A 12,057-nucleotide genomic window follows, 5' to 3' on the forward strand; every position below is an offset into this window, starting at 1 on the left:
CCAGTGGCACACCTCAGAATCATGGGTCTCCCCTTGCTTTTGCCAGGCCCTGCACCCAAGACAACACTGGAGAAGATCATGAAAAGTCCTTTGCGATTCCTTCCTCTTCACAGAGAAAGTTGGATAATTTTAAAGATATTCCTAACTAGTTAAGATGTTCTTCACCACATGCTTCAGAGAAGTTTTGATATTTTTCTTCCATTTTTAAAACTTTCCGTGGTTTCAAAAGACTGGAAAATATAAACCCCTCAAAATAGGGTGAGAGGAGGAGATAATTTTGGAGTGTTTGAAAAGAAAGTCAGAGGCCAAAAAAGGTCACACAAGGAGAAAGGAGCAAGTGAAAGAGAAAAAGAAAGAAAGGGACCAGCAAGGAGCCAAGAGGGTAGTTTTCAGTTGCCGAGTTGGAGACACTGCATTTGTCCACTGTGGACTCTCTCTTGCATGCTGTTTGAACACTGACAGATCCACCCAAGATCGCTGTCCACCCAGAAAGTTGAAGCTGTTTGTTTTTTTTTTGTTTGTTTTTGTTTTTGCTAATTTGCTTTTCGGTCTTCTTAGTGGCATGAGGAAATCCCTTATAATATGGGTAGTCACTAAATCAGAGACCTCCTTTTCTTAACCCATTATGTCTTCTCATCTCATTTATGAAACACCAAAATTTTATATTGAACCACAAATATAGAACTTATGTAATTGAAATAAATATTTGTGTTTTTAGAGTTCTAATATTCTGAGAAATGTAATAGGCAAATGATCATTGATATTTAAAAATATTAACAATAATAATGATAATAAATTATATAATAAGCTTTAGAATAAACTTTCCAAACTATATTAACACACGTGTGTCAATTTCATTAAAATATTGGCAGAATTGAAAACTTGGAATTTAATGGCTTAAAGTTGACTGGCAGGTACATGTTTTTCTCCTCCCCTCATCATCTTCCCTTTCAGACAGGCTGCCTGCTGGTCTTGGAGAGGTTAGAATGAGGGGAGAGGTTCAGGACTTGAGGCCATCAAATCAAGTACTAATTGTGGCTGAAGATTCAAGGACTGGAGTCCTTTCAGTAGACAGTACACAATGTAAAGAAATGTTTCTCTTCTTTAGGTTACTCTTAATTAGACATTCCTACTCTTAAGCCTTCACCCCAGGTCCTCCTCTTACACTCCTTGAGAATTATTTAGTCCTTATTTAATTTTTTAATCTAATTGCAATTTTGTAGTCATAAAATGAAAATCTTAAATTTTTTGAGACTCATTTTACAATTTAGTCAAAAACTAGTTAAGAAAACAAAAATCTATGAATTGAGAGAAAAATATATAAAGCACAAATACGACAAAGGACTTTTGACTAGAATATATAAAGAACTATAAAAATTAAATGGAAACACACAGCAGCAACAAGAACAAATAGGCAAAAGACATGAGCAGACATTTCAGCAGATGAGCACATGTTAAGAAGTTCCACATCATCAGACAGAAGGAAAATGCAAATTAAAATCACAGTGAAACACCTCTGCACTTCCTTTAGAAATATCAAAAGATGAGCTGTTCAGAGTAGCAAGCAACTTTCATACGTTGGTGGTATGAGTACAAAATGGTACATTCACTCTGGAAAAGATTTAGAAGTTTCTTATCAAGTTAAGGATCATCGTATAATCCAGAAGACCCCCTCCTGGACATCTGTACCTTAGCAAAATAAAGACATGTTGACATAAAATCATCTACAAGGATTTTCATAGCAGTTCTAATAGTAGTAGCCTCACACTAAAATCAACACGAAAGTCTTTCAACTGATTAATAGAAACACAGTGATATTTCCACTGAATAAAACCCTCAGCAAAAAATAAAGGAATGAGCCAGGCATGGTGGCCGACACCTGTAATCCCAGTGTCTCTGCAGGCTAAGACAGGAGCTTCAAAGCCTCAGCAACAGTGAGGCACTAAGCAAGTAAGTGAGACTCGGAGAAGACTGTCAGAACAGTACAAAGATCACACGCCCCAGCCCCGAAAGATGGGGAACCGCCTCAGATCCCCCACCTCGGATGACATCTCCCTGCTTCACGAGTCTCAGTTCCACCGGGCTAGCTTTGGCGAGGGGACGGAGCCGGATCAGGAGCCGCCGCCGCCATATCAGGAACAAGTTCCAGTTCCAGTTTATCATCCAACACCTAGCCAGACTCGGCTAGCAACTCAGCTGACTGAAGAGGAACAAATTAGGATAGCTCAGAGAATAGGCCTTATACAGCATCTGCCTAAAGGAGTTTATGACCCTGGAAGAGATGGATCAGAAAAAAAGATCCGGGAGTGTGTGATCTGTATGATGGACTTTGTTTATGGGGACCCAATTCGATTTCTGCCGTGCATGCACATCTATCACCTGAACTGTATAGATGACTGGTTGATGAGATCCTTCACGTGCCCCTCCTGCATGGAGCCAGTTGATGCAGCATTGCTTTCATCCTATGAGAGTAATTGAGCCAGGGTCTCTCATCTGACTTCAAGTGAACCATCATTTTTGGTGGTTTTGATCTTTCGTCACTGAGCCCAAAGAACCAGGGATTAGGAATTAAGATCATGCACAAAAGTTTCCTAAAAATTCCTGGATGGCTGCAGATGTTGAGGAAAGTATGTGATATTTTAGAAACTTAGGGGGGAAAAAGTAGGATGGTATTTTTATGTAAAGCCTTGACCCAGTGTTCAAAAATATAATTGTATTTAGATCTTGTTATTGCTCCAGTACATAGGAATTGTGTAAAGTGTTAAAGCAGCTGTATATGTTAAATTGTGTGTGTTGAAGATTAGGAAAAAGAGTGGTTATTTTTCCTAAATGAAATACCTTTCTTCTCTCCACCAAATTCTTTTCTGAAGTTACTGGCATTTGGGTCAAGGTTTTATTAAAAGGTACATTTTATAACACTGGCACAAAAAAAGTAGTTTTAAGCTTGTTTGCACAGTTCTTTTTTTCCATTGGAAATGGAATTCATTGCCTTAGGTCTTTTTAAATAGTGTATTATCGTTGGGGCTGGCTCTATGCTTGAAAACCAGTTTATTTATAACCTGTTGTAAGTGCTATATTCTGTTTGCAGTTAGGAAATGCAGAATTTTAAGTGATCTCCTAGCTTGTAAGCAAACTGAGATGCACTATCCCATTTCTATAAAAATTGAGTTAAATGTGTCAATAAATCAACTCAGCAGAGTGGGTTTAATATTACCCTTTCCTATGGGTTTTATCTAATTCTTTTTGTTGTTAATGTGATAAATGAAAGTCAAGGTAAATTTTAAATATTAAGATTTCTGATTTATTGAGCTTGAATTATGCCACCATGCTTATGTAAAAATGAAGGTGGTACCCCGGTGAAACTTAATGGGAAGTAGTTTCTCAGTTGTAATAATTTTTAATTCTCTTTCTTGTGATCTCCTTCCCTTTTGTCTTGAACCATAGCAAAAGGATACTGCATCTCTCATTACTGTAGTGATGAGGTAATTGAAGTTATATAAACACATCTCAGTCTCTATTTCTTGGAAAGGTATCTGTTAAGTCCTGCTAGGTGATTGACAAGACTCAGTAGGGAGAATAAAGGTAAATGTGCTTCATGTTTTGCACACAAATGCAAAATTTGTATAACCACATGACTTCATAGTTGTGATTTCAAAAAAGGAATTTCTCCTTTAATTTTTCTAGCAGTTAATGTAAGAATACTCTAAATCTCTAAGCTTCTGAAGTGTTAGAGGTAGAGATGGTCTAGTAAAGATGTAATAGTAATGTTTATCCATTTAGCATGTGTTTATTTTTCCTTATGTACTCAAGGTGATTTATCAGTTCAGCTCAGTGATATTACAGCTAAAAAACATTCATTAGCAAAAGGAAAAGCAGTCTCCACCTAACAAAGGAATCAGAAATGTTTCTTGTTTTTATTGAGTTGAATGTTTGACTCTTAACAAATTTCTACATACAAAACATAAGTTCCTTAAAGATTCTTCATAATTGTATTATAGAAGAATTTAGTATGTCATAAGTACTTAATTTGACATTCAACTATAGTAGCCGTATGTTGTTAATTTCCTTATGAGCACCATGATGGAAACACTCAAATGAATTTGAGAAAAATTGAAAGAAATTAGATTATCGGATTTTGTTAAAATGTTAATGTATCTTGCTTAAATTTCTGTTTGTTAATTTATATCCATCCAATTATATAAAGCAAATTTGGAGGAAAAAAAAAAGTAAGTGAGACTCTGTCTCTAAATAAAATACAAAATAGGACTGGGTATGTGGTTCAATGGTTGAGTGCCCCTGAGTTCAATCCCCAATACCCAAAAATAAAAAGAAAGAAGTGAACTATTGATATGTGGAACAATTTGGAAGAATCTCAAAGTTATGTATTGAGTGAAAGAAGCCAGTCCTTAATAGTTAGGTATTATGAGATTCTGTTCCTATGACTGTCAGTAAGACAAAACTATGGTGATGAATAGATTGGCAGGTGCCAGGCTTGTTTCGGTGAGAGATGTGATGGTAAAGAGAGAGCATGAGGAAGGTTCTGGAAGAGACAAACCTTGTGTTCTGCTTATGGTGATGACTACATTAACCTTAACATGTTAGTAGTCACAGAGTTTTTACCAGAAGAAAACAGCAGTTTCACTTTATAATAATTAAATAATTAACAAAAGTCCAAGGACTGAGCAAACTGGATGATGAAAAACAGGGCTTCTATTGTTTCCTAGCAGAAGGAAGTCAGTTGATCAAACTTTTAGCAACAATCTACTTTCCATGAAAATGCAGGATTCTTTTCTTGATTCTTATGCATACATTACAGTTAGAAGTCCCAGGTACATGGTCTCTCTGTTTGTCTTTCCTTGCTCACAGTCTATCCCTGAAGCTTTCTCCCTCAGTACTGGAAAGAACAAGACTTCTCTGCAGACCTGTGAACTGAATGACTTACAGAGTTTTCCCCACACTAATGGATGAGCAAAGACTGGAATTCCCCTACAATGCCACCATAAGAAGCCGTGAGATGCATATGCTCCTGTTCAGTGTCTTCATATCAAAAAGGGAAAATTCCATGATATTGTTGGCTTAACTGAAGACTGTTAAGAAAAGCAGCAGTGAGTTTGTTAATTCAGTTGATTTGGATTCAATCCAAGGCTGCTATGGCCACAACTAACCATTTATAACATGATCACAGAGTAAGGTAGCTCATCTTCTTTGTTTGGAGGTTAATAACTGAGGAAAATTTGCCTTTCCCAGCCTGGGGACACTGGTGGAGGGACTGTCCTCATCATCAGACAGAGATACCTTAAGCTATGGTAGTTCTGGTGGAAAAAGAGAGGAAGGGGCATCTTTTAGAGAAAAAGTTCTGAATTTCAGTCTTCAAAAGGAGTGAAGCCTGGCCATTGGCAGCTGAGGATGGTTGACCTCATAAAGGGACCCAAATTCTATGCAGAAACTTGCAGATGCATTAAAAGAATAGCTCTATGGTAAAGGCTCTTTATGTGGAGGAGGTGGAAAACATAACCTGGGACCTTCAAAGAGGAAAGTTTTCATGATGATGCAGAAGACCACTGGTTAACCTGACTACCACTATGCCCATTGTGGCTGTCCTGCAAGCCAACAGTGGGATCCACCTTGGCATCTCCATCTGGATTAGTCCCTGAGGTTCTTCAGGACCTTGGTGCCCATGTCCTCTGAAGCTCTGCCCTGCAAGCAGTTGCCCTGCAAGAGGAGAGAAGTGGGAAGGAGGCTGCTTGCTAGGAAACTCCAAGGAATCCAGCAACATCCTGACTTGACTCTCAGTCACTAACAAACCTATCCCATTCTCCCAATAATGACAAGAAAGCTCACAAGAACAAATGCGTGAAGGTTAGGTAAAGTCAGGTTACCTAGCATGCTCAAGGCTCTGGGTTCTGTCTCCACACTATAAAGGAGGGAGAGAGTGAGACAGGGGTTGGGGCATTAAAATCAAACACAGAAATGTTGCAGAATTAGGACCCTAGGTGACAGGAAAAGGCAGTCAAATTATCTTGTGAATGCCTGGTTTCTCCATATTTCTATCTCTGCCAATCTCCCCTTTGCTTTTTGGGGCATCTTTCCTTTCTCCCTAAGCTACCTTCCTTCCATCTTCACCACCATTTCAGACTTTCCAAAGAAAGTTGTGATAGCCACTTGTATTTTGTAGTCTTGTAGGTGCTGAAAGTTTCAAAATGAGAGAGATTTGAGGGTGATCATTTTTAGCTATATGTAAAGGATAAAAGTGTTTATATTTGGTCATATACTAAAGCTTCTTCCACAATTAGGAGATAAAAAGTTGCACCAATTGATGAAGGGATTTAAGAGCCTGAGAAACAGCATTGCTTACATGGTTTAATTTCTGTCCAGAGAATCACAGGAAAATGACTATATTACAAGATGTGTGAGTGTGTGTGTGTGTGTAAGTGTGTGTGTGTGTGTGTGTGTGTGTGTGTGTGTGAATGTGAGAGAGAGAACTATCTGAGTATAGGATTTAATGGCCACAGCTTTTTTCAGTGCTGCAAACATTTCATCTCCAATGTGAAAATTCTTGGTCCATTCCCCACCAGGACATTGTGGCAGAATGCCTTTTTCATGTAGCATTTACTGGGTGCTCTTAGGTGCCAGGTCCTGCACTTGGTGAGGGGTGGCATGTGGAACAAAGCCCAATTGCTTGACTCATGGACTCCACCTCTGGAGGCATAGAGGCAGCACATAGAGGCAAAACTTTGTCCCTCCTACATGCTAGGCTATTGGATCCTGGGAGACTGACAGTGAATTTGAAAAGTGAAGTGTACTGAAGAATGGCAGACCAAGGGTCTGTGGCTGCCACCTGCAGTGAGGCAGTTTCTGAAGGAAGAGGAATAGGTGGAGAAGGTCATGGATTAGCATGTGGGTGTCAAGTGACTCAACCAATCATGTCCAAAACTAAATTTGACCAAAGAGAAGTCTGTAGTACCAGTGGGTTTTGAATGTGTTTTCAGAGTAGAATAAGGAGCTGTGGAGCATCTTCTCCCCCAATGTTATCAGGCTATGACTCCACAGTGTTTTCTCCTCTGTGCTATAATCATCACATGGCTGTTAATGAAAAAGGTAGGTGGTTCAAGGCCACACCAGGATGCTTTAGATTCTCATTCAACTTCTGATTCTCTCTCAAAATATGCCATTCTCTGAAATTTCTTTTGTCTTTCATCCTGTAACCCTCCATTTCTCCTGGTCTCCTTCTCCTTTGACTGTGGTTGCTGCTGGGATATTGTGAGGACTCAATGGTTATATTCACTGAGTTATGTCCTGAGAAGTGGTTTCTTCCTGTCCTACCAGATGCCACTGGTCTCTCTTCCCTGTTCAGAGCACAGAGGCTACCTCAACCTATCTGGATTCCAGGGGACACTCAGGGCTCAAGCATGGAAATAAGAAATGACTCTGAATCCAGTTTGGTACACCCCTAAAAGGAGTATTGACTTTGCCATCACAGGATGCCACCAACACTTTGATTTGGGGCTGTCCCATCCTGACATTTGTTTAAGAATACTTGTAGGTTCATATACAAATTGAGCAGAAAGTACAGTTTCCACATTCTCCTCTCCATGCACACATTTCGCTGTTATTAGTGTCTTGTTTTAAAGTGTATACTTGTTACAATTGATGAAAAATATTGATATATCTTTTTAAATTAAAGTGCCTGGTTTAAATTAGATTTTAATTTTTGTGCTGAATTGTTCTGTGGGTTATGATAAATGTGGATTGCCTTTAACTCTATTACAGATTCACACAGTATATTTTTACTACTGAAAACTTCTTTGTGCTTCACCAGTTTATCCTCCCTCCTCTCTCACCCTTGACAACTGTTGATCAATTTACTATCTGTATGGTTTTGACTTTTCCAGAATGTTCTACAGTTGGAATGGTATATCAGATAGTATATAAATTTTCACACTGACTTCTTTCTCACATTAGATAAAGTTCCTCCATGTTCTCTCATGGCTCCATAGCTCACTTCCTTCTGTTTCTTAATATTCTTCCATTGTATGGGTACACCACAGTTTGTTCATCCATCACTTAGTGGAGAACATTTTGGTTACGTCTAGTGTTTTGAAAGTTATGAATAAAATTATTGTAAGCAATCATGTAAAGTTTTCTTGTGCATATACATTTTCATCACATTTTTAATGACTCAGTCTATAACCACTTTATTATATGGTAAGATTACACTTAATGTTCTAATAAACTGATGAACTGTTTTGCAAAGTGACTATATAATTTTACATTTCTACCAGCAATGACTGAAAATTCCTATGATTCACATCTTTGACAGCATTTGGTACTGCTAATTTTTAAAATTTTAGCTATTATGATAGGTACGCAGAAGTTATCTCATTTTTGTTTAATTTTCAATGTCATAATGAAAAATTATTTTTTAAAAAAAATTTAGTTGTCAATGGATCTTTTTTTTATTCATGTATGGTGTTGAGAATCAAACCCAGTGCCTCACACATGATAGGCAAGCATTCTATCACTGTGCTACAACCACAGCCCATGAAAAATGATTTTGGACATCCTTTTATATGCTTATTTGACATCATCTGTATACCCTTTTTTGGTGAGATGTCAGATCTTTTAAACATTTTTAATTGGATTGCTTACTTTAATACCATTGAGTTTTAAGAGTTTTTAATAAATTTTGTATACCAGTCCTTCATGAAAAATGTATTTTGCAATATTTTCTCCAAGTCTGTGTACTGTTTGTTCAGTTTCTTAACAGCACCTTTCATGGAGCATAAGTTTTTTTTTTTTTTTTTTTCAGTGAACTTCAACTTGCCAATATTTTTCCTTCATGGATTGTTTTTTTGTTATTGTATCTAAAAGATATCACCAAACCAAAATTCACTTAGATTTTCTCATTGTATATTTAGTTGCATCTTAGTTCATCTTGTGCTCCTTTAACAAAATATTTGAGTCTGGGTAGTTTATAAAGGAAAGAGTTTATTTTGGCTCACTGTTATAGAGGCTAGTTGGGCACCTGGCTTAGGCTGTGGCCTGTCACAACATGGAAGATGGCAGCACACAGTGGAAGTGTGTGCTAGAGATGCCATAAGGTAAGAGAAGAAGCAGGAGACAGAGGAGGCTCCTCTTTTACAACAACCTAATCTCACAGGAACAGACCCAATCCTCTCATCCTTGGAGAACTACATTAATCCTTGTTGAAGGTGGTGCCCCCTGATCTAACCATCAATTAAAAACACCATCACCACCTTACTGGTATGGTGGGCAGCAAGCTTTCATCACAAGCATTTTGGGGGACATATTCAAAATACATCCACACCATAACAAGGAGTCTTAGAGTTTCACACCTCACACATTTATCTGTGATCCATTTTATGAAAGGTTTAAAATCTCGGTATAGATTTTTTTAAAAATGTGGATGTAGTTGTTGTAGCACCATTGATTATAGTGAATGTTCTTTCTTCATTAAATTGACTTTTTACCTTTGTTAAAGATTGTTGACTTAGTTCTATAAACATTTTCTGGACTCTGTATTCTATTCCATTGATGTTTCTGTTATTTTTTCCAAATATTTTATAATGTTTTGCTTCCTGTAGCTTTATAACAAATCCTAATATTAGAGTATCAATCCTCTGGGGATTTTTCTGATCTTTGTCATGAGGCCCTGATTTGATTCTCATAGTTTGGATTTGAAATGTCCCCCAAAGACTGGTTTCATGAAGGCTGGTCCCCCAGGGCCACAATGTCAGAAGTGAGACTTTTAGGAAGTGATTGGATGATGAGGGTACTAATCTCACTAGTGGATTAATCTGTTGGTAGCTGAATGGACTATGGGAAAATGAGTAAACTGTAGACAGTGGGGCAGCATTGGAGGAAGGAGGTCATGGGAGGCACACCCTGTAATAGTATTTCTTGTCCCTGCCCTCTGTGTCTTTCTCCTTACTTCTTCATAATTGCAGTGAACTGAATATCTTTACTCCACCACACCTTTTCACCATGATGCTCTGCCTTACCTCCAGCCCAAACCAGTGGAGTCAGCGAACCATGGAATGAAACTTCTTAAACCATAATCCAAAATAAATCTTAACTCCTTTGAGTTGTTTTTCTTAGATATTTGTGACAAAATGGTGAATAAGATTCCCAGAGGTTAAAGTTAGAAAAGTGTGGGGATTCTCCCCAATCTCAGAGCAATCTGCAATGTCAAGTTCTGAAGATAAGACTGACAACATCAGTAGCTACCTATGTTCTGACCAACTGGAGGAAGAGGCAAATTAAGATGTATGAGTTCATCTTTGTGAAAATTATTACAATGTGCTCTCTAGACCTCACTATTCTATCCTCTCCACAAATCAATGCAAACTAATATTGACCATATTCCTAGATATGTAACTTGTTATTCTTTTCTCAAACTTCTTTTTAAATGGGGAGAAGGGATTGAAGTACTCTTCAGGTTTGCAGCAAAAAGGGCTGGAGAAGTGAGCTAAAATCATGACTTTCTGATGTTCAAGTGGATAATAATTGATGACTCTTTTGTTCTAGGTAAAGAATAAATATCCCGAGAGATCCAAGATGGCGAAATAGAGGGTGACTGCATATCCCATCTCTCCAGAACAAGAACAGGATTCAAGAAGGGGAAATATTGAGAGACTCGGACAAACATAAAGTGTGTCTCCCACCAGGTGAAGCTTGGCCTGGGAGGCAACCCCGGACAGGGGCAGCTTCTCGGAGCAGGGCAGGGCAGCCAGAGTCTTCCCCAAGTAGCTCTGCTTTCTCCAGAGGCAGACTTGACCCACAGCCACTTTCTTGGAGCAGCCAGCCAGTGAGAGATTTTCTGCACAGAGCCAACCCCAAGCCCTGAAACCACTGGTGGGCCCCGGCCCACAGGCAGCTTCTGGAACCAAGGCCGGACAAGGAGAGGTTTTGCCCTAGCAGCCTGGCTCCCCCAGGCAGGGGCAGGCCCTGTCTATAGCCAGATTCTAGGAGCAGGACTGCCCAGGGAGAGGATTTCCACAGAGAACCAGCCTCCAGCCCTGGACTCAGTAGCGGGCTAGGGGCAGCTTTCTTCAGAAGCACTGCATTATCAAGTTCCTCTAAGACTTCAGACTAATGAAGGCAGGGAGGTGATATACTGGAAATCTACAGGAAAACTATAAGCCAATACAGAAAATCTGCAATATCTCAGAGTCCAACTGATATCTGAACAATATGAGAAAACAAGGGAAGAAAATGTTCCAAAAAAACCTAGATACTATATCAATAAAACCCAATGACAGCACAGCAGAAGAAATGTCAGAAAGGCAGTTCAGAATGTACATAATTAAAATGATCAGGGAAGCAAATGATGAGATGAAAGAGCAAATGCGTGCATTGAAGGAGGAGTTGAATGAGTAAATGCAGGCATTAAATGATCACATCAATCAACAGGTAAAAGAGTAAATACAGGAAGTAAAAGATCATTTCACAAAGAGTTAGAGATACTGAAAAAAACACAGAATTCCTTGAAATAAAGGAAACAATGAACCAAGTTCAAAGCCCCATAGAAAGCATAACCAATAGGATAGAACCCCTGGAAGACAGAACTTCAGATATTGAAGACAAAATATTTAATTCTGAAAACAAAGTTGAGCAAAGAAGATGGTAAGAAATAATGAACAGAATCTACAAGAATTATGGAATATCATGAAAAGGCCAAATTTAAGAATTATCGGAATTGAGGAAGGCTTAGATAAACAAACCAAAGAAATGAACAATCTATTCAATGAAATAATATCAGAAAATTTCCCAAATCTGAAGAATGCAATGGAAAACCAGGTATAAGAGGCTTATAGGACTCCAAATATACAAAATTACAACAGACCCACACCAAGTCACATTATTATGAAAATACCTAACATACAAAATAAAGACAGAATTTTAAAGGCTGTAAGAGAAAAGAATCAATTTACATTCAGGGGGAAACCAAAAAGAATATCAACAGATTTTTCAATTCAGAACCTAAAAGCTAGAAGGGCCTGGAACAACATTTACCAAGCACTGAAAGAAAATGGA

General features: G+C 38.3%; 1 protein-coding gene across 1 annotated transcript; it reads left to right on the forward strand.

Moving 5' to 3' along the window:
* The first annotated feature begins 1,998 nt into the window (after positions 1 to 1,998).
* On the forward strand, positions 1,999 to 2,825 carry LOC306652812 (RING finger protein 11-like). Its single transcript, XM_079125491.1, has one exon. The coding sequence runs from the start codon at positions 2,014 to 2,016 to the stop codon at positions 2,476 to 2,478; it is 465 nt and encodes a 154-aa protein (XP_078981617.1). The 5' UTR covers positions 1,999 to 2,013; the 3' UTR covers positions 2,479 to 2,825.
* The last annotated feature ends 9,232 nt before the right edge of the window (positions 2,826 to 12,057 follow it).

The sequence above is a fragment of the Sciurus vulgaris genome (assembly GCF_902686455.1).
Source record: "Sciurus vulgaris genome assembly, contig: HiC_scaffold_611_arrow_ctg1, whole genome shotgun sequence".
In the NCBI taxonomy this organism is placed as follows: domain Eukaryota; kingdom Metazoa; phylum Chordata; class Mammalia; order Rodentia; family Sciuridae; genus Sciurus; species Sciurus vulgaris.

What these genes read in the sequence shown, in the direction of transcription:
- LOC306652812 (XM_079125491.1), top strand. Translation starts at nt 2,014, where the DNA reads ATGGGGAACCGCCTCAGATCCCCCACCTCGGATGACATCTCCCTGCTT.